The sequence below is a fragment of the Sipha flava genome, unplaced genomic scaffold (genome assembly GCF_003268045.1).
Source record: "Sipha flava isolate LNK unplaced genomic scaffold, YSA_version1 216_pilon_pilon, whole genome shotgun sequence".
Classification (NCBI taxonomy): domain Eukaryota; kingdom Metazoa; phylum Arthropoda; class Insecta; order Hemiptera; family Aphididae; genus Sipha; species Sipha flava.
In genome coordinates this window covers 459,560-482,901 of record NW_020272841.1, presented here as the reverse complement: position 1 = coordinate 482,901, position 23,342 = coordinate 459,560, and the positions used below count along the sequence as shown (strand labels likewise).

The 23,342-nt window shown below is 43.6% G+C and overlaps 1 protein-coding gene across 1 annotated transcript in view; it reads left to right on the top strand.

The window, feature by feature from the left end:
- Positions 1-23,342, top strand: part of LOC112682945 (optomotor-blind protein-like) — a 56,839-nt gene that overhangs the window by 20,766 nt on the left and 12,731 nt on the right. Inside the window, exons 3-4 of the mRNA XM_025553735.1 lie at positions 10,419-10,692; positions 22,656-22,805. Of these exons, the coding sequence (XP_025409520.1) occupies positions 10,419-10,692; positions 22,656-22,805 (424 nt within the window). The remainder of the gene's footprint in view (positions 1-10,418; positions 10,693-22,655; positions 22,806-23,342) is intronic.

The following is a 23,342-nucleotide window of genomic DNA, read 5'->3' as shown; positions in this document are numbered from 1 at the left end:
CGCCTTAGTCGCCGGTTGCTTGCAGCGTTTTAGACGACTCTCCGCGGGGACTACATACCCAATTATATTATCTTTACATCATTTCTCATTTTTTTTTTCTTTCGTTTCGAAAAAACGGCATTTACGGAGAGAAAAAAAAAAACGGTTTGTTCGTATTACCAAAACTACCATTGTGTACGGCGCGCACATGGATAGACGTATTCGGACATGTGCGCAGAGCATATACGTATGCATATTAAATGCTAAACGCGTCGTATACGCGTACATTTATGTTACACTCAGCGGCGGCGCGTATGTTTAAAATATACACATACGTTTTATACACGCTCGTTTCTCGACACGACGAGTTATCACGCGGTCAGCGACGAGTTCCAGTCCGTTTTTGAATATTTTCATTGGATCAGCTCTCGGGAGACGGACAGAAGGACAGAAGGACGTTCGAACTGCGGTCGCAGCAGATCGGTCCGTCCGCGTTTCTTGCATTCTTCCCGCGTCAACCGGACGTACCATGGTGCACGTGTTATCGGGCACACACTACAACGTGATAGAATCGTTGCAGTCGTGGACAGCTACAGCAGTAGTCAGTTGAATTCATTTCACGACATGTGCGTCGGAACCCGCTCGGAAACGCACAAGAGCACATCATAACCGCTGGTACGACGGCAGTAACTCTTTTAACGCGCAACAGCCGGCAACGACCCGCAGCGAATCGATTATCGCGGGCGCGTATTTCGGAGAGGTTTCAAAATTATAAAACAGTATATTCATACAGCGCGTATCCAACGCGTGAAAACGGGCGGGGAAAAAACGAAATCGTCGAACCGCGCGCGCAAGAACCGGATGCATAAAACAAAGGTACGCTAGAACATTACATTACACTTTCGGCCGGTTCCCGTGTGCGTCCGACACGTCATAATTTTCGTACATAACGATATAGTTATCGTATACCGTGGAATTACCGTCGTCGAAGAAATTGGCGAGCTAGTGTGTACGGCGCAGTCTTCGACGACGACGCGCGAGGTAGAAAAATAAAATAAATATATACTAAAAAACCAGCCAGTTTGTATTTTATTTTATTGCTTTCATCAATAACAACACAGCAGCAGCGACAGCGGCTGCGTATAATATTTATATGTAAAGCAGTGTGACGCGGTCGTATGGTAATATATTGCTGTATATTATACTACCTGTATTATACATCTACGGCCGCCGCAAACGCACTCGTAATAATAATAATAATTTGACGAATATTATTATTATTATTATTGTCACTTGTTTACGGCTTCTTATTTGCATAGGCTAATGTTATGCGACGACACGAAGACGATGATAATGATATAACGCGAGACGTTTTCTATTTTAATATAATATCTACCCATATAAATATATATTATATATCGTAGGCTTAAATAATATATTATTCATTTATAATACGTATATTTACGCGCGGGTACACCGATCACACGAGAGAACATGTCATCAGCGTCGCTGCAGTTTAATCTACAGTTAAATATGTTATTGCAATTCACTACTGAAGATGACACCTGTTGGCGCGCGCGCAACAAATTCGCGCGTACGCTGGTCCCGTCCGCGTGCGCATACTGATTATGCGGTTTGACCCAAACGGAGACCGTCGATGTGATATCCGGTCCATCGCGTCCACGGATCTTTAATATTTTTCGTTCGAAACCCGTAATATTAATATAATACGCGTTGCAGCTGCCCCGCGCGCGCACAAGCCGATTTGTTATGAAAACGCGAACTTCACGCGCCTTGCGCGGTGCAGCGTTACAGCAAAAAATGTGTGGGCACCGCCCGCGAATCGCGCAAAAACGTTTTACACCATTTACACGATTTACCGATTTACACCATTTACCATTTACACCATTACACGTTTACGGGAGGAGTGAGAGATCCTCGAGGTTCTTTATTTTTATCTTTTATATACGTTCAAAGCTGTCAAGGGTGCCTAAAATAATAAATATTTTATTTTTCCAATACGATCGGACACTACGTTTTAACTGACGGAAAAATTAAATTTCGTCCCCGGAGTACTGAATTAATAAACGGAGAAAAGTTCTAAAAATACTCAGACTGTTTACACAACGTATACCTACGCACGCGCGTTCAATGAAAAGGGACGTGGCCGTTGAGAATGACGAGACCGTTTTCGGCGTTTCATGAACTTTGTAATCGCCGTCTACCGTCACGCACGATTACATATACCTGTTCGAGCGATATTTGTAACCCAATCGTGTTGACGTTTCCTACTCGCGAAAAGGGCTTCGCGTGGGGTAGGGCGATTTTGCACCGTGTACCGAGCGCGTTGGCGAACACATTTTTCGATTCCGTGACCCTCATCAATATCGCCGCCGCCTTCTCATCGACCACAGTATGTACCTTATTTTAACGGATTTCCGCTAGACGAAACTCTTAACGAACGTATTTCATCCTATTATCATATAGTTGTGTAATAACGAACGTACGTATTTCGAAGCTTTCAAAAGCTATCGATGCTATTCGTTTTCAGCACATCGTAAGCGTACCAAATGACGTTTTCAACGCAGTTATTAATCTAACCTAACCATCGAGTTAAAGCACTGTTTTGATATGGTTTACTATTCATTACTGTACGATTGTTATAATTGACATTGTTATTTTATTCTTTAAAAATTGTATTTTAATCGATAGTATATAATCAACGAATTTTGTTAAGCAAACGTAAAGAGGTTCGACTCTATACAAGTACATGTGTACAGGACCCGGGAAGTGCGCGGGAGGAGAGAGCGTTTGTACATGGTACACACACACACACACACATACGTCGTGATTATCGGAGATAATAAATCACCTGTTGATGCGGATCGGGCCCGGCGAAAGAGCCGCCGAACGAGCAGCGTACCTAATAATAATTGCACACGGAGCTTTCGAACACTGTCACCGACCGCCTCGGAAAGGCATAGATCACTATTGCGATTTCGATCTCGGCCGATGGAATATTGTTACGTTTCAGGACCTAACAAAACCGCACGCGCGTAGACACATCATCGGTATGCTGTACTACGTTTATGCAACGTTTTCGTGCACACGCAGACTCGTGCAGGTGACAGCCGTTTGGACTTCGAATCGAATTATTTTATTTTTTCGCGTTCGTAAAACGATATTGATTAACGAACCCCGTGAAGGATTTCCATTCTCCAAATCGGCCGCCGTATCTGGTATCTGATTACCCGCCGTCGCCGCTCCGTGCGGCATTACAACTGCTGTAGATTAGTCATCGTCGCGGACCGCAGTATTATATATATATAATATATTATTATCCGCACAGACAAATATTATTAATTCGCGGTGGACAGGAACGAAAAAACCGTCTACCGTTTGCGGTTCGACGATAAAAATATAAATTAATCACGTACAAAATACGAACAATGACATAAATATTGCGTCTCGAATTTGGTGTGTGTGTGTGTGTTTATGTATATACATACACACACACACACACACACACACACACATATATATATATTTATCAATGGCGTATTCATGGGGGGGGTTAGGGTAAAGATAAAAATTTGTAAGTAAAAAGCGGTACTAGTGAATAAGTTTGAAATTGCTGAACCCTCCCCTAAATAAAAAGTTCCTAGATACGCGCCTAATATTTATAATGCGCATGGAAGATCCGTTGCCTGGAGATCGATAGTTCGCGGGCGCGTGTACATCATAATACGGTAACGTGATACGGACAAATACGTAAATATGCGTGTAAACATCACGGCAGATGTGCATTCGTATACCGTTTAGGGAATGTAGTTTGTCCAGATTTGTTGCGTATACACGCGGTGTGTATGTAATAATACTATACACATATATATGTATAGGTATAAACGAAACGTTTTGTATTATTCGTAACAGTTAAAATTAAAAGCGCGTTGTTAAATTCGCCGGAGGACGTGCGCGCCGCGGATAACGTCTTCGCTCCGCAGTTCAAACGTACGTGCATAACAATAATAATAACGTGCTAGACGATCAACGAGATCCTGTGGATCGCGATCGATCTGGACGGATAAAAAAAAAACGCTCGCGGACGGGCGAAAAACGTGTAGCACCATGAACGTCACACGACTCGCGCGTTTGAGTATACAATACGGGTTTGTCGTGCCGGCGCTTCACCAAGGCCGTATCTAGGGGAGGGGTGTCCAGGGTGTCTGGAACCCCACCCCCTGAAATGTCTTCAATATTTTACGAATGTTTATAATACTTATTTATTTTTAATACCAACATAAATATTTTCTGTCAAAAATGACTGAAGCTCCAATCAATCATTGACTGCTTTTGATTTTATATCATAATATCATACGAAAATATATTAATTTTAGTAAAAGAAGATTAAATCTTTTTCCGTCTTATTTTTAGCCAAATATCAAAAGTTAAAATCTAAATTCAATAAAATTACAATACACATGTTTCGGAGCCCTCTCGAAAAAAATTTCTAGATACGGCCTTGATCGCCATCCCCTCGTTCGAGTTCTCCGCTCTGCAGGACAAGTGTAGACAACAAGCGCATCCGACATCGGACGCACTCGCTTAGGCGCACGCAGTCGAATCGGTTGCGATCGATGTATTATTTCGTACGGACGAACGAAAAACGCAGACGGTTTTTGACCGCTACAACGACGGGGAGGAGAACGATGAGGGTACGCGTATGCAAATCGCGCGAGTAGAGGAGATCTGTCGGCGGCGCTCAGCGTGCGACTACCTTTTATAATATATACAGGCGCTCGTCGGCCTCGGGTGCCGGACGTTGACAAATGTCAACCGATTTTTCGCCCCTCGTCCTGCTGTCAAACGGTCGATCTCCTGGGCCGTCGGACCGGTGCTCCCCGCGTGATTTTTCTCCTCGGCGCAAACCCCTCCTCGTGCCCGCGCAACCGGAGTTCGGACGGTAACCGTGCACGTGTACCTAATGCGCAGCATACAGGCGCACAACCCGACGTACGCGTCATCAACGTTTCGTGAAATGCGACTCGAAACGCGTTGAACGTGCGCAGGAATTTCGCCAAAACCCGAACGAACCGCGGTCCAGGGTTCCCGGACGTGTTTACAGCACGACATTGCAACGTTCATCTAATGTACACCATCGTTTATACCTAATTACACACGTTATTGCTTACACGCTAATCTGAACACGGTATAACGAAAACGTTGTTTCACATTAATATTTTTATACACCAAAATGTTACGATAACCTATTTTCTATTGCGACGTGAACACACGTTGATCTTAGTTTGTTATATATTTCCATTGACTCGAATTATTAATTTGAATTGGCTAATACCACAGCGTTTAAACATAGCTGTTCTCCGACTGCAGTCCCCGTAACCAGTGTTGTACAGTACTCATAATAATGGGGGTAGGGGAAACGCGTACGTCTCGATTCCGCGTGCGCGTATACGTATATGTAGTAGTATATGCAATAACGCGTACGGGTGCGCAGCAGCGTACATAAAATTTTCTAACGAGGAAGGGTTTTTTTTATGTCAACACCGAAGACCGTTTCCACCACCTCATCGGACGGAAGATTGAAACGGTTCTGCGATTTCATCGCGGTCGACGTCGAGACGTAGATTCGCACGCTCGTTAAAATATTCGCGATGCACGTACTTTTCGTTCCTACCGTTTCGAAACATGGTTCTGTTTTTTCGGTCCTCGGGTCGGGGGGCATTTAACCTGAACACCTCCCCCCCAACTGTTTGTACGTCGCGGTCTGTTACGTTTTCACCGGGCGCGTACCGCGGTCGACATCACGCGCGGCTTGTCGCGGACAATAAATGTGCACTCCGACGCGTAGAGGTCAACGCGTGCATAATGTTACGCGCGACGTGAAGTGTAATAATGATGACCTTCGCAGTGCAGCGTCCGAAATCAGCGGGCACGGCACTGGTCCTTCGTCCTTCGTCCTCCCCCCCGCCGGAACGATAAAAATGAACGTACGTTCGCGGACAGGTACCCGGTATCGGGTCAGCGGTTAGCTCGTCGTACGCACGTCGATAACGACACGAATAAACATGTTAACGGTCCGTCGTCGTCTTTCGCGCGCTCCTGCCGCTCGGGCGGGTACGCTTTTACACGCGTTTTATTCGAACATTATAATGCGCACAAGTGCATATACATATATATATATATATATATAAATATACATACGTATCGGTATAACGTGTGAATTATAATTTTATAATTCTCGTATCTGGTTGGGTTTTTGCGTTTTTTTTCATCATCATCACCGGAAGGTACTCGTTTAATTTATATTGCACGTCATTATAATAATAACCAGTTTATCATGTCGGCCGATAGTTTTTCACCGTGCACGCGCCTTTTTACACGTCGTTATGCATTATTATTATTGTTATCGTTGACATTACATTCGGATCCGTGTACGCGCGCTCACCCGCGTGATGCGTGCGACCGTGCGTGTACATAGCTTCGTGAAAGTATAATCATTATTATTATTATTATTGATGTTATTACGACAACAATAATATTCAATCATTATATCCGTGTCAAGGACCCGTATTGTATATTTGTTTTCGTGTTCGTACAAAAAAAAAAATGTTAATTTCACATGACCGCCCGTGTAGGTACTACTAAACGTGTTTATTGCAATACGCACCGGTACGTATAACGCGCAGCGATTGATTTTCGAGTGTAAGACAAGGCGTACATTGAGATGCAGTGCAACGCAGGTTAGGTTAAGTTAGGCAGGGCAGATTAGAATTGCTCTAATCACACATTGAGACGCAGTTTCTTGCCATCTTGGCAACGGTGTTCGTAGCCGATCGCGGTCCCTCCGATCGTCGAACTTTTACCATTCGCGTCGACCGAAGATCGAATAATACTAAACGAGGCATCTCAAACGCGTTTGACTTCGTTATCCGAATGGATGGTACAACACGTGCAAGGGCGCGCGCAGTCGTAGGCGTCGGAACCGGATGGAGTACTTGAACCGGTGTAAAAAAATATCCGAGCAACGATTTGCTTCGCGCTAGATTTGTCGACATGCCACGCGACGTATCCAGGGCCAGCCTAAGCAAAAATACTCGTAGTGTGCACTAGGCAAAATTAAATTTTGCCGCTACTGAAAAAAAAATTAAGCTCTCACTTTAACTTAGCCCTTTCTCCTATTTTTTTTTTTTGTGACATATCTACATAAAAAAAGTTGTACGTAAAAATACTTAAAAATGATTTCCATAATGATTACTCGAAACCCGTCACTATCGCGATTGACGAAAAGCAATTGTATGGTTATTTATATTTTTGGAATGATCGAAAACGCCCAACGTAATATAAAGTAACTTTAGACAATATCGTTTTATTATGTGGGTAAGTGGTTTTCACGAATGATTTTTATATATTTTTCTTGTAAAACACCGATAGGACTAAAAATATAAAAATAAAATAAAATGTACGAGTCAATTTTGAAAACGCCGTTCTAGGCAGGTGCCTAGCTCGTCTATACCACGGTAGTACGGCACCGATTCGTGGGATATTTACGGCAACAACAGCAAACGAGTCGCGTGAACGAGGACGCACGACCAGGACAACTGTTCTCGGTACGTGCGTGTTGGCACGATATTATCCGTAACGTATCGGTTCATTATCGTTATTTACGCCTATCAAATGTATTGACGGACGGACGACGGTCACCACCCGGGGCGCTGCTTTACTACCCGGTTCATATCTTGTACGCGCATTGTTTATATCTATAATCACGTGCGTATGTATTATGCACATTATGTGTAACAGCGTCGTTAATCGAGTAAATTTATAGCGGCCAAACGGGTACGTGTTCGCGACTGGGGGAGGGAGAATAATAATTACGAAATCGTCATTATAAAGGATACGATCCGGAAAGCGTTTACCGCGCGTCGCACCTGAGTCCCTGGTCGTTAATACGAGCGCGGCTGGGGTCCAGCGGTTTTTTTTTTTTTTTTGATTTTTTTTTAACAATAATTCGGCCTGCGCTCGTTTCGCGCAAAAATGACCGTCGCACGGTCTCGATAACGCGCCCAGCACGGTAATAACGCATAAAACGTGTACAGGTTTAATTCACGCACGCACACTCGTACATATGTACATGGGGTGGACAAGATAATACGAACACCTGACATGTACGCGCAATTTATTTATTTATATTTACATATTGATTTATGAATAAGGTGTTGGGCCGCCGTTTGCTTCAATCCTTCGCGGAACAGATTCGTAAAGGACCTGATTGGTTTCAGACGGAATTGCGTCCCGTTCTTCTACCAAAATATCCGCTAATCCCTTCGGTGATGTTGCAGATACAGTACGAACAACACGTAACTATATCGTACGGTGTTCATATCGATTTGTCCACCCCTGTGTATCCTCGATCACGAAATAGTACGCGTAATAATATATCGTTCGCCACCCGCTGCACTTTGCCTTTGAATGTTCGTGTACACCATGTACACAAAGACGTATATTTATTTAACGTATACACGTATACACATTATGTCATTTATGTGTATACACGTTCGGTCGATTGTAATTAATAGTGCCGACTACCGAGCGCCGGCGAAAACGATAATTCATAATATTCCGACTTAACGGATAATTAGCCTGTACGCGTTCACCTGCGCTTTTCCCTGCGCGTTCGTGTTAGTGCAGGTGCGCGCGCGAAACGGCTTAAAAAAGTACAAACAGCAATGCATCACTATAATGTATCTACGTGTACTGATGAGAGCGAAAAATATTATGTTGTCACATTGTTATAAAAAAAAAAAACGTTTCGATAATAATTGCGGTCGGTGGTGGCATGACTTCGAGATTTAGCCTCGGGAGCCAATTCTTTAAACTCTATCTCTGGAACACGAATATACGTATTTACGTGTACACATCACCACGCGTGCGTCGGGCGAGGATTTTTCTGACCTACAATCATACAGTTATTGATTAATTACAGTAATTATTAGAACTTAGGTACCATATTTAAGTTACCTGCGTTACACGTAGTAGTATTTTATCCCATATGTTCGTCACACTCTAATCGTAATTTATTACTCTACCAACTGTAATTATTAAATTAATATAATTCAATTTTTAAAGACCAGGAAATATGTAAAACTCGAGTTTTTTTTTTTTTTTTAAATATTCGAAACAGCTGTTTTACATTATTTTTGATTTTGAAATAATTTCGTTCTGTTACAACGACGACCACGGCATCCAAATGAACACCGTTGAAAAAACAATAATAGCCCACCCTGTTCCGTGCCGTCGGTATAATAATAACGTTTCGGTTACGATTTGAATACGACTATTGCAGTAATAGTGTACGAACCGTGCGCAATCGTCATTCAATTATCTCGTATAAAAAGACAGAAATATGACGTCCGACGCACGATAAGAAATGTTGCTTGGTTTGCCTTTTCAGAAACGCAATCGCTCGCGGAAAGGCCGTGGGTTCAAGTTGAAATTTAATTACGAACATTTACCTGCGCGTGGTCGAATAAATACGGAAGCGATAGAACTTTAACGATTTTGTGATACAATTATTATATTACAATCTCATCGCTGTCTCGCAAAATCATTTACTATTCTCAAGGCTCTTGGTATACCGCGCGTGTTGATATTCCGCAACAATATCGCGAATCTATAGTGTATACGCTATATGTAACACTCATCAAGCGGAGAACATGTTTATCATTTAAGTATGTAGTGCACGAATCGCAGAATAACATCATTCGAACACATCACGAGCTACTGATTCGAGTAGGTATATAATAATATACGCAACACGTACACACGTCCACGTATTCTTATTTTAATCACCGCGTCGCATGATCATGTACTCGGTTTGACCGAAGCGAACACTGATGGATCCAGGTTTCTGCACGGCGCAGAGTGTCAACACGGATTTGATGAAAAAAAAAAAAAAAAAAAAAACAAACCATTAACGTGTACCGCTAAACGATATTATTTACATAAAAATAACAGTAATAATTGTAGTGATAAAAACGAGGCTCTTGGGTCGGGCGAGAACGGAGGGACGGGTGAACGATGTCGCGGCACTGAAACCGTTCGTACCGTTTCGTCCCGAAAAAAAGGTATTCCGAACGAGTGAACCGGATCGATGTGTTACCGTAGTAGAACCGTATCCCTTAAAATGACGTGTTGTAACCGAGGTAGCATATTCGCGCCCCCCCCCCCCCCCGACCTGTGATCGGCACGAGTCTCGCGGAAATGTTTCGGAAATACGAGTGAAACGTCTGCAAAACGATGGTGGCCAGTGTTGGACCGTATCTCGCGGTAAAACGGCCACGGCAGTAACGGCGACTAGCCAGTCGACGTTGACGGGATTTCTGTTAATTGATTTTTTTTTGTTTTCCGCGTGTCGCCAGGAGGATGTTCCCGACGTTGCGCGTGTGCTTCCGGAAACTGGACCCCAACCAAAAATATTCGGTGCTCATCGACATCGTGCCGGTGGACAACAAACGGTACCGGTACGCGTACCACAAGTCGTCGTGGCTGGTCGCGGGCAAGGCGGACCCGCCCGCGCCGCACCGGTTGTACACGCATCCCGACTCGCCGTTCACCGGCGACCAGTTGCACAAGACGTTCGTGTCGTTCGAAAAAGTCAAGCTCACCAACAACGAGATGGACATCAGCGGACAGGTGAGCGGTGTTTTATTCGTTTTTGTATTCATTTCGACAGGGTACCGATTTTCAATTTTTTCAATACTGATTTTCGCGCCATTAACGTGTGTGGCTGCGATGATAATGATTAATAATAATTACATCAATAATAATTCTAAATGATCGAACGTAGTTAAGTGTAATACAACTTATCCATACAACTATACGGTATGCAACAAACGGGGTGCACGAAAAAAAATATTTTTTTCTCGGGCGCCGGGGGTGGCGCGTTTATACAGGCTCTTACGCGGTCCGTAGACCGTTTTCGCTCTATAAACACTTGTTTGACGGTTTTCCCGAATTCCTTGGTGAGCGGGGGTCTAAGCCCTGAAACCCCCCTTTGTGTACTTGCACCTGCGTACGCGTGGGTGAATCAAAAATCAATTTGTACCGGGCTGGACGATTTTCCCGAGCGAATATCTTTCGATGGCAATCGGTGGCGTCAGTACGGTTCTCCCCAAGCATAGACAGTGGAATCGAACTCGGTTAAAAGTTTTTTTTAGTTGATCACTGCACTTAGGTGGTCCGAAGTGAAAATTCCATCAGTGATCAGATTTTTATGATTTTCTTTGAAAAAGAAAAAAAATGATTTCTTACTCGTAACTACGTAACCCAATGCAATTCACTTTTTGGTTGACCTCCGTATACATGTGTACAAACACGAACTTGTACATACATTTTTCGGATTTATTAGCGTATTTAGATAAAAGTACGTTTCGTGTACATGCAATAACAATGACAAAAGATAAAAATAAATAAATAATAATCAAAGTTTGCCAGTGTTGATACAGAGCATAGCCGTTAATAATATTTTCGATTCCGTGTATTATTATACAGTAAGTAGGTCTGAATAAACGATTAAAATATAAAAATTATGTACGTATGTGCAGAAGAATTCGCTAACATACAATGCCGCTACAACGATCGTTTCACGAAGGTATATGAGTTTCTCGCCAGCAATAGTCTGTGTACTCCGATGTTGGTCACTAAGTTGCTCATACGATTCTTTTTTTTTTTTAACATTTTGTAGTTAAAAATATATTACATTTTCATTACTTAAACACTAAAAGTTTGTCGACCAAGTGCAAGGTTCAGAGCAAGTTGTTATTCGTAGTCGACGAAAAAAAAAAGCTTACCGAAAAGTCACAAACTATTTTACAAGCGGTAAACAGTAGTTAAACTTAGCGTAAATCTACGGACTTCGAATAGATCGCGAAATTTGCTTTTGTATGATAATTCTTGGACTTGAAATACATTTACCAAACGCTTGTATACTAGCATTTTATGGACATTTATAATACACGCGAATTCCAATGCGTATCAAAAGCAGGACAATTATATAACAATATCCGTCGTAACAATGGAACGATGATACGAAGAGGGTCTTCTCGAGAGGTCTGTGGTTGGTGAAACGACTGCAGAACCGAAGTTGATCTGTTAGAAAAGGATCCTAGGATTTTCGTCTTTCCCTCTCTATGCAATATATATATATATATATATATATATATATATATATTTGTACGTGCGGTGTATCCAATTTTGACAAGACGATGATTGATGATGTTGCCGCGCACACTGCACGTGACACCGGCGGCGACGTGTCAACCACGGCCGGAGGGACAGAGAGAAAATATAAAAAACGATATTTTTTTCGTTCACGTGCGTGCTTGCCTACGGCGACGAAAGACGCAACCGTCTACCGGAGGACGGAGAGGATGGATATGTCGTCGTCGTTCGTCGGACGCGGCCGCAAAGGGATATCCGATGACGTTGGCATCGGCTATTGCACGTATGAAAGATACACGTGCATGCAAATCCAGTGTACAAATATGTTACCGAGCTAGAAACGCACGCCCATGTCCGACTTAGTGTTGCGGTTATCGCGGTACGTTTTACCGCGCAGCAGACGTGGAACTAGGAATTTTTACGCCCGGGGAAAATGTTAAAATTACGCACCATCATAGACCAATAATCAAATACTCTTACCGAGAATTTTTTTTCTAATAATAATATACAATCATACTTATTGAGTCTTAACCTAATACCAGAATTTAACAAAGTTAAAAATATCAAATTAGTTGTTAATAATTACAAAAATTACTCCCTCTAAAAATTTACGCCCGGGGATGAATCCCCATCTTCCACCCCCTAGTACCGTCCTTGCCACGCAGATATAATCCATCGCGTGCAGCGTACCGCCGGTCTTCACTTGAAGGTGATAGCAGTTATCAGGGTTTAAAGAAGTTTTTGAATTCGAAATAGGAAATCCAGTTCCGAAACATTGAACTAGAGTTTAGGATACTTAAGTGGTACGACTATCGTAATAATTATTACTAATATGTATTATTAATAATACACACTTTAAAGTGTGTATTATGATTGTTAGTTACACGTAATTTCTTTTTTTTTTTAATTTTTTTTAATTTTTTGTTGTTGTTGGTATTGAAATCCATGATCTGGATCTGTGACTGAAATTTCGATTTTTCGGATTTGTATCGCATAGTTTTAATTTTAGACATGTGCCCGCGTACAATTATATGCATACTATTATTGATGGTCTGCTTGTGTCATTTGTACACGTTAAATTTAGACCCACACATCCTATTACATACATTTCGACGTGTTAAAAACGCGGAGGCGGCGTTTGCTTCCGGTGAAGTATTGCTGTCGTGCATCTTGGCGTGACTTACGTGTGTTCTCGACGAACCGAGGTATCAATGTATATAAATACGCGCGCGCGTAACCGCAAAACGTCTAAAGAGAAGGTAAACAAATTCACTCCGGTAACTCTACGTAGACGACCTGCAGCAGGTGTCGGATGAATCGCGCCGGATCCTTTAAATTCCTTTATTGTTCCATCCGGGAAATAAGTCCTGCACTGTTTAGATCAGCCCATTTAATTGCGTGTTGATTTCGTGTGTACACAAACTGAATGCTAATTTACGCTCAATAATCTCGAAATCCCGAACTGTTTTTATTAAAAATGTATAGAATTCGATGACGGAAAAAGCGCAATACTGTTCGTGCTCGGTAAAATTACCAATCGGGTCGGAGTTAGTTCGATTTACACCTGGAAAACGGTAGAAAAAAAAAAAATCATTATAAATGTCCAAAACGAAATCTATCGTTTCCGATACGTCTGTAGATTCGCGTGTTTATTTTCCCCCCGTACGTTTCCGTACGAATTCTTACGCGCATTCGTGTCACGTACCTACCTAATGCCAGGAAAAAAACGAAAACGCGTCACCGATATCGATTGGGTACTGTACGGTGTATTATACTCGAGCGGTAATGGGTTGCATACGAATTAATATTATTACGTACGCGTTGAGCGTTTCACCTGCACCGCGGATCGAAACGGCGCGCGTCCTCTTCCTCCCGCCCCGCGATATAGACGCATCCGTGGGCTCGAACAATGAGCGGCCACGGTGCATTTACATAATAGACAGTGTTTGTGTACACATATGAAGTTATGGTAATATATGCGCGGCACAGAACAAATAGTTTTCAAAACTCCATTTTGTTTTCCATTATTGATATTGTTATTTTTACTTACACGTTTGGCGATGACGCGACAACGGCTCAGAGCGAGTCGTATAATTGCGAAACGTGTACGGTTTGGTTTCGTTATTGTTTCGTTCACGGTTTTGTTACTCCTAATATAAGGCCTAAACGTTTTCTCGCGGTTTGAAAAAAGTAAAAATAAAAAAACCCCGTCACGGTAATTATCGGAGACCATAAGATTTATACGCGACGTGTACGTATATATAATATTCGATTATATGATTTATTTTTTTTTTTTTTTTTTATATTAATCACCTCTAAACACCACGTATTGTCTACACGTCCGAGGAAGAAAAAAAAATGTAATTATTATATTCGTATTATACACGTCCGATTGCGACCCACGCGCGCTTTTATAATATGTATTATTATTATTGTTTTATAACAGTTTCTACATTTACCGGCGGCGGGCCACACATTCGACGCGGTCGTGTCATACCGATGATATTATATTATATTTTTAAGGTCTCTGCCGTCGGAGAGTCGGATTACACACATTTTGACAGCGTGATATTAATTTTCCCGGGTACGTCCGAGGCTTCTCTATCGTCGCCGCCGCCGCCGCCGCGTATAAGAGCATTAGGAAACGTTTTAGACGCCGCCGAATTATCGCCAAAAACTCGGACCCCGATCGTCTTAACACCGTAATACCGCAACAATGCAAACCCCGCGTGTACGTTGCGTATATCTTCGCACACGTTTATCGTTACGGTACGCAAACGTAGACATGAAGCCAAATTCAAATCAGTTGTCAACATTTTTGTCGCACTGTCACAGTTGACAAAAGATTGGTATGTTTTAGTTGAAATAACCGACGGTTTGCAATCCCCTTGACGTCATGGTCGCAGTGTTGTGCACGGAGGTGTACGGGCCAGCATGGAAACTCGTAGCCTCTCTGCTGGGTACCGTACGCGGTGTCGGTATTTTGGAGCGTGTGGTCCGAGAACGCGGCTTCGAAACCAACGAAACACGTGTACACGTGTATCATCGGGATAATTCGTCAGAAATCTTTAACGAAATCGTTTCGTTTAATATTTTACGTACATATTCGGTTCGATAGTTCTTATTCGCTTTGCACGCATCACACGAATCCAATAGGTTTTATTTTTTTTTTTCATCGTCCAGTTAATAACGTTGGAACAATGAAGATGTGCGAAATCATTGTGTCAAAATATCTCTGATCCGTGTTGGCGCTAAAGGTCGTGCGCACGTTTGCGCAAGACATTGTCACGACGAAACGGTTAAGTGACGACAACACTCCGTGTAGGCACGATGGTTAAACGACGTTTAATTACAACTATTAAACACTAGGACCACTCACTCATCACCGTTCGATTCGAAAAGTTTTCGCCGTTCGCGCGCGGACACGAATGAATTCGATTGCGCATAACCGTACAGCACATCGCGGCACGCGTTCGTAAAAACTCTTAAGCCCGCCGAGAGCTCGGCTCGCATAATTCGTGTCGCGGTGGCTCCTCGATATGCCGTCATCATTATTCAAGCCGAATCGCAATCCGATCGCTTTCGTAGTGGTGTTTCCTACATCACGGTTGACGAGGAGATACACGAGGACCATTCCTTCCGGTATTTTGACTAAATGGTTTCTTCGAAAGCAACAATTCGCGGTTTAAAATCACGCGCCCGGCTCCGCGGCCTCGTCACGAGCTTATGAAATATCTACCGCGTAGCGTCTTGTCCGCGGCATTGCGCTCTCGGTCCGGACCGGTGTTCGACGACGAATCGTCCGCCGTAAAACAAGTTAAACAACGGTTAAACGGCCGGATGATTTAACGGTTTAGGAAAGTTTTTTTTTTTTTTTTTGTAAAGACTCAATTTCTTTGTGCGCGGTACACACTCGGCAGTGCGGCGACCGGACCGGGGTGGGGGAGGAGGATCGAGAAGCCGGAGTTGTAGACGACACGACGACGACGGCCCGAAACGACGCACGTACATAATACGTAGTATATACACACACACGTACGCGCGCGAGTATAATAACAGTATAAATCTTTTGTCATGTTAATTGGATAATCGTTAACTACTCGCGCGCGCGCCCGCGTACACGTGTGACAGCGTGAAAGCTGTACGGCGATCGCGTACCGGTGGCGGTGATGGTTTATTTTTATGTACGTCCGGGCGTTGTGCACACACATTTTTATACATATTAAAACATAAATAATAATAATGATAAAAAAAAAAAAAAAAACGAACGAAGAATAAAAAACACGTCGGACACGACGACATCGGGGTCCGACCACCGGCAGCAGTTGCATACCGACCGTACACACACGCACACGTTCGTTTACGATACGCGCGTTCACGTGACGACCGGTGCACGCACACGCGCGCGCGCGCCCTCGCGTAATGTATATTATACGCGATCCGACGGCTGTGGAATGCTGCTTGTGCGCGCCCTCCCGCGGCGGACACTCGTCGTCGTGTGACAGTCGACAAATTTCCGTTTTTTTTTTTTATTCGTTTCGTTCTTTTAACGACTCCGGCAACAACCCGACCACTCCTCCGCCGAAACCATCCCTCCGCCGAACGGCGGCGACTTGCGCGCGCGCCCGACGAATTTACAACCGATCGTCGTCGACGTCGCCGCCGCCGCGTCCACCACGCCTTCTGCTCCTATTCCGTCCGCGCGGTTTCGGTACGCCGTACGGACGGCTTTATCACCGGACGATTGTTTTTATTTTTCCTCTCCTTCTCTGTTCCGCGCACACTTTTTTTACTCTCACCGTTCGTCCGTCCGATCCGTAAACACGACGAACGGGTATCACTGCACCGTTAATCGTCGATTATATTCAACGGGTTTGACTGTCGTTATCTGTTGTTCACCGCTGCCCGTCTACCGTGCAACTGAAAAGTCCGCGTGGCGATATTATTGTAATCTTCGTACGTGATTTATTTTCCACCGTCCGAGAGAGTTATGAGTATTTTGCGACCGCGAATCACATGATCATTGCGCTTTTACAGTTTTACGTGCGCTAATCGCCGTATTTTCTATTATCATTGTTGCGGGCGAATCGCCACAAAAAAGAATCGCTTATGCGTGCTAATCACCGCGACCGTTTAATGCTCGTTTAAATTATACAGCGCGGTTTTTGGTGCGAGTGTGATTTATTACACGTATTTCAGAAGTGCAGCTGGCCAGTCCGCGCTCCACAACAGTTGCAAGTTGTTTTCAATACATCTATTTGTTTATCACTGAATTATATTGTTGAACCGCCAGAAGGGCTCTTTATTATTGTTATTATTTCATTGAAACTTCTATGCGAGTTATTTGTGTGTTATTTGATTTTACAATACGGCAACGTAGTGGTTACCATCTACATACGTTATTTCTAGTTTTCCCATGGTTTTTAAGTGGTTACGCGGATACACACCGACACATTTTGCCATCACATAGCTCCTCACTGATAATTGCGCGACGAACCCGACCACTATTAGTTGAGCTATCGCAACACTGCACACCGAAACAGTTGGATTGGTCGGCGGTGTGACACGCATTAGTCGGTGACCTAGCGCGCGCCATATTTTTTGAAGCGTCCGACCCCAATACAAAGGTGCTTTGAAAAATGTACTTTTATTTTCGTGCGAAATGATAACAGTTTGTTACGATAATAATCAGAAAAATTGATTTTTACTGCAAACCTTCTATTATCGTTGTTCCTCGTGCTTATACGAAGAACTCACGGCATTTACGGGTTTCGAGAGTTTTGAAATGAACGCATTGAATCGCCAACATAAAAACGGGATCAAACGTTTTATGAGCTTGTCGGGATACGGGACGATATGGTCACCTTGTACCTGGTATACGCTTTTACCTGGAGCCTGTGTTGTGTTTGCAGACTGTTTAGCTGTTCTCGCTGTTTAGCTAGTCGCGGTACATTTTAACAATCACACGCTAATATATCAAACGCACAATGACACGTGTATAAATAAACGTAATGACCGTGTTAGGTTTTTCATGACGCGGTCCACTAGAGTTTTATCGATGATTTCAGAGTTGTCCGTGATGAATACGAGAAATAATGATCGTTCTCGACGATCTACTCGTGGATAATTTGCGTTCACACAAACAGTAAAAATAGTTCGGGTCGTGGATCGACACGTGTAATGTATATGCGCACGACGATATCGACGTGTAACCCCGGTAGGCCCGCGGACCGATTTCGATTTCACGCCTACCCTTTTCCGTTTTTTGACGCCTCGGAGCGTCGAACATTACATGTTCAGCAGCAGCAGTAGCACTCGTTTGGGTCCCGCGCAATGCATACGTGTACACCTGTGTAACCTGTAAATTTGTGTACCGCCACCGCCGCGATAACAACCGTATAATTAGGACGATCGATTTTTCTCCCCACTCCACCCCATGTGTATAACACACGTAGTACGATATAACACTGTATAATATTGAAACGTTCATCCGAAAAGCAATCGTATTCGTATGCAACTATACGGTATGATGTGTATCTCGTTCCTCCTCTGCGACACTAATAATGGTTACGTTTATGGTAATCGACGATAACCGTGTTTTCTATACACAATACACATGTATTAAATACTTCGGATATACTTCTTATATCGGGTTCACATCGCGGTCGAGCTTTCGTGTGCACATAAACAAACATTCGTAAACGGAACATTACCGTCACCGCATATTTAATACTGATGTACTCGCACACACGCACAAGACGTACCTTTACGTATATTGCACTCGAGGGCAGATTATGAACAATGTATTCTATCGATAAATAAAACGATTTGAAAAACAATACAGTGTCACTGTGTATAATGATGTATGTAGTGTAGTTACGTTGTATAAATATAGGTGGCTGCCGCCGCTACGATTTCGTGTCTAGATTTATTTTGTATTTCATTTTTATGATTGATGGACAGGAATAAAAAGGTACACGGCTTACGACCGTCTTCGTGCGATATCGTAGCGCCGATATTATTATGTTGATATCGAACACGTGCGCACACCCCACCACGATTGACAAATGAACGCGTAAAAATAAAACGGAAACGAAAAAAGACACGTGTAGTGTTTTCTTTCCTTGATTGTCGTACCAACAGTGGATTTCCCGAACCGCAGTACTGCTGCTGAGAAATCGCCAGACCGTCCGTGTTCTAAAACGCGAATGCAGGATTTCGGTGATCCATCGTATATTATGTACGGGAAAAATCTTAAAAGTCGCTCGTGCACAGGAGAATAAGAAGAGACAAGTGACATGGGTACGGTACGAAGTCGAACCTCAATACTGAACGAAATTGACAATGCTTTGAAAAAAATTGGTAGGATATAAACACAATTTTTTCACTGTACACGAAATGTACGCAAAGAATAATTTGTAGCATCATGTACAGTAATAATGTTCACGTACATGAAACGAATAGTTTTGTGTTGGTACAAAAACTTTATGATGTTTTACAAAATTATTTTACCCAAGATTTTTACAGTGTGCGCTCTGCAAATCGCAGTAGTTTAATAGTCATCGAATAATGGCACGATAATTCCTTTGTAAGAAAGCGTTTCTCGACGACAAACGTCATTGTTCCACGATGTGGAAATTCGGTTCAACGTAGAAGTTCGTTAAGTACTTACTGATCGTGTGCCTGCTGCGCGTATTGAATCGCTATTTCTATCATTATTCTCGAAACGCGGTTCGCAAACGTACGTGTTGCGAGTATCGCGCGTTTTTGTTGCAAAAAAAAAAAAAAACAAATTCCGTTGTGGGTACGTCGTTTTTTTTTTTTTTTTTGTTTCGTTATCATTTATACCGGCGGTACAACGCAGTACAACCGCGGGCACGTCTCTCGTACGGTACGGCGATACCCGTCTCGCCGGGAGTTGCGAGAAGGAATTTAAAAATAATTCTCTCGTGAAACGTGTCGAAAAGACGTAACGCGACGACAACGGGCACGGATGGGCGTACGAAGGGTTTACTCGGTTTCGCGGCGGCCGCGTCGAAAAACGGTTCGCGCGAACCCACCCCGCTCCACGTTCGCCCACCCCCCCAGCCGCCGCCGCCGCAGCCGCTACGCGCAGGTACGCCGGGCGCGCAGGTTAATTATCGTTGCGGTGGCTCGGCGGGTCGGAGAAAACCTTTTGTTCAACACCCGATAATTAGGAAGTGGGCGTGCGAGCACGGGAATTATGAGTGACAATTGACGGTGAGCGCTCTGCCTCCCGTACGCGTATTATACGCGCGTGTGCGTATTCCTATTACCGCCGCCGCCGTATGTTGTTGCAGTGTCGCGGTGGTGTTATTATTTTGTTTTTTTTTTTTCTTTCCGTATTTAATTTTTCGAAGGCAATTTGAAATTTATGACGGGACTCGGCGCGCAGCAGACGGACGCGGGGGGCGGTAGAAGCGAAAGATACGATCGACGGCGGCCCCGAGGTGTCGGTTGGAACACGGTTAATTGCCGGTTAGTTTACGACCACCGATGACGGGAGCTCTACTACGACGACGACGACGACGTTGTTTCCACGGCCGGTGCCGCGCGGTGTGCGCACAACATTACACAACTGTTATTATTTACACCGGCGTGCACGCGCAATTATCCATAACTTCGCCGGTACGTCGCGCGTCTTGCCCCGTCCGTTCCGAACCGTCCCCGAGTAAAATATATCGGTACGTGGTCGTAGCGAGTGTACGTAACGCAATCGTGTTCGCCTTGTCGATCGTCGTGTACGGTACCTACACGGCTACCGTCAGTCCTCGACTTGACAGAATTCAAGAGCGGGTGGACTCTATTTACTTCGAAAAAAAAGCGCGTCCCACAAACTTGTTAAGCGTTATAATTATAACGTAATAATAGCAGGGGGACGCTAAAATTTCTGAAAATCAGTTGGGTAACCCCGTCCTCTTGCGCCCCCCCCCCCCAAAGTCGAGCACTGGTTACCGTATAGTCTCAACGGACGTTATCCCGTTGTGACGAGTCGAGGCACAGATCGGCCGCAACTGCCTCGTGACACTGATTTTTCTGCATGTTGACCGTGCAACGCACGTCTGAACCCGTACTTAATGCAAACGTGGCAGTGTACGCTCTTAGGACAAGTCTTTTCTTCTGATGGACTTTTTGACAACACCTGTTTTATACTGTACAGTGAAAACGCACTCTTAGTTGAATATGTGTATCGAACGGTCATAGTAAATATACAATAGTACACTTTACGCATAAAAAAAATAAGTGTCAGTCATTAGGATACTTGAACTAATGTATAGGTTTACGGTGTACAGTTGTAATAATGTTTGTGACAATTGATATCACGTTACAATCGCCTAATTGTATTACGGATACGAGGTGAGGTACTTATGACGCGGAAGACGTAAAAACTGGAGTAGATGACGAATTCAATTTCTTTTGTTTGAACTATAAATTAAAACCGTGTCCGCTCTACTTCCTTTCGTACGTACCGATAAGGGCAATTACCTCGGACCATCACTTTGCACTGCTCTAATATAGCCGTACCAAAGAACAAAACCTACTAGTGTTAAACTGTTTAATCGAAGTAAACGAAATAAAACGTTAAATTCTAAAACATAATTAAAACGCAAAACGGAGTAATTTTCTTTTAATCATATCGATTTCGCGTAGTAATCAATGTTCAAAACTCAAAAAGTAACCGTTGATCCGCACGCTTCACGCGTTTTACACAATGTTCGTACAAATGTTTAAACATAGTTTTCTACCTTCTACCTGAGCACAAGGGTATTTGTCGTGGTAGTTTTATCCAACACCGTTGAAACGGTGAAAACCATCGAGACCCAGTACAACCGAAAAATGTGATCGGCCACTGTGTTCTTTCGTCAGCTCATTATACAGATAGTCCAAACGACGATCACTGCAATAGTCGTGTGCGTACCGGGTAACTTATTTTTTCCGATACAAAAAGATTCGTTCGACTTACGCGGAGTCGCGTACCGCGAACGCTTTAAACGGTTTACGTTGCAGGTGTTACCGTGGCCGCGCGAACGATTTATGTTGACGCATTTGACTTATATGGAACGCGCGTTAAACGATACATAATTAATAGAGCGGTGAAGTTATTACGTTAAAAAAAAAACGCACGCGAACCGATTGAATTATCGCATTTATAAAAAAAAAATTGAAACACAAGTGTGTTGTTCACGTTGTTATTATCGACGAACGACGAATAATTAATTGTATACACTCTCACTGACCCGCGGCATCCGACTTTGCGTTAGCACATGTTTTGCGCGTCGTCGCACTATTAGCACGTAAACGTGTAACATCGCTCGCCGCCGCGTTACACGCATAATTATTGGACGTGTTACGTTATCGTACCTTATGTATGTTCATGTCGAAGTTAATTTTTGTTTTTTTTTTTTCCTTCGCAGATCATTTTGAACTCGATGCACAGATATCAGCCCCGGATACACCTGGTCAAGTGGAGGGGCATGGTGACCGATTTGGACTCGGAAAAGTACCGGTCTTTCGTGTTCCCAGAAACCGTGTTCACGGCCGTCACGGCTTATCAAAATCAACTGGTGAGTGGAGAGGATAAAAAATAAAAATATAATACGCGCGTACGAAACGCGTACGCGCAGGTAGCCGTTCGCCTTAAATATGCGTACGTACACGTGTAGTGGGATAACAGTAGTAATAATTCGACAATCGACAACGCGCGTCCGTCTCGTCCCCGCGCGCGATCCTCGGGGGATTTAGTTGACAGCCAGCAGCGGATAAGTAGACAGGTTGTGCGCGCGGCGGCACACGGCGGCGGTAGCTGATCGCCTGACAAAAATCGGTATTTTCTCTCCGTTCTTTTCACTCGCGACGTAATTTATTTCCCCCCCGACGCGTTGTCAAACGTCTCTCTCGTCTCTCGTCTCGTATTCCGCGGGGTTAGGCGCGCGCGTACGGAATACGTGTCCCGTACGCGAGCAGGATTTACGCAAATTAGATTCCTGACCGAGCGCGCGTTCGTCCTTCGTCTTTTCTTTTTTTTTTTTTTTTCATTTTTTTTCCCACTCCGTCCGTGCGCGCCATTCCATCTCGGTTTATAAAACCGCGTACGACACCCG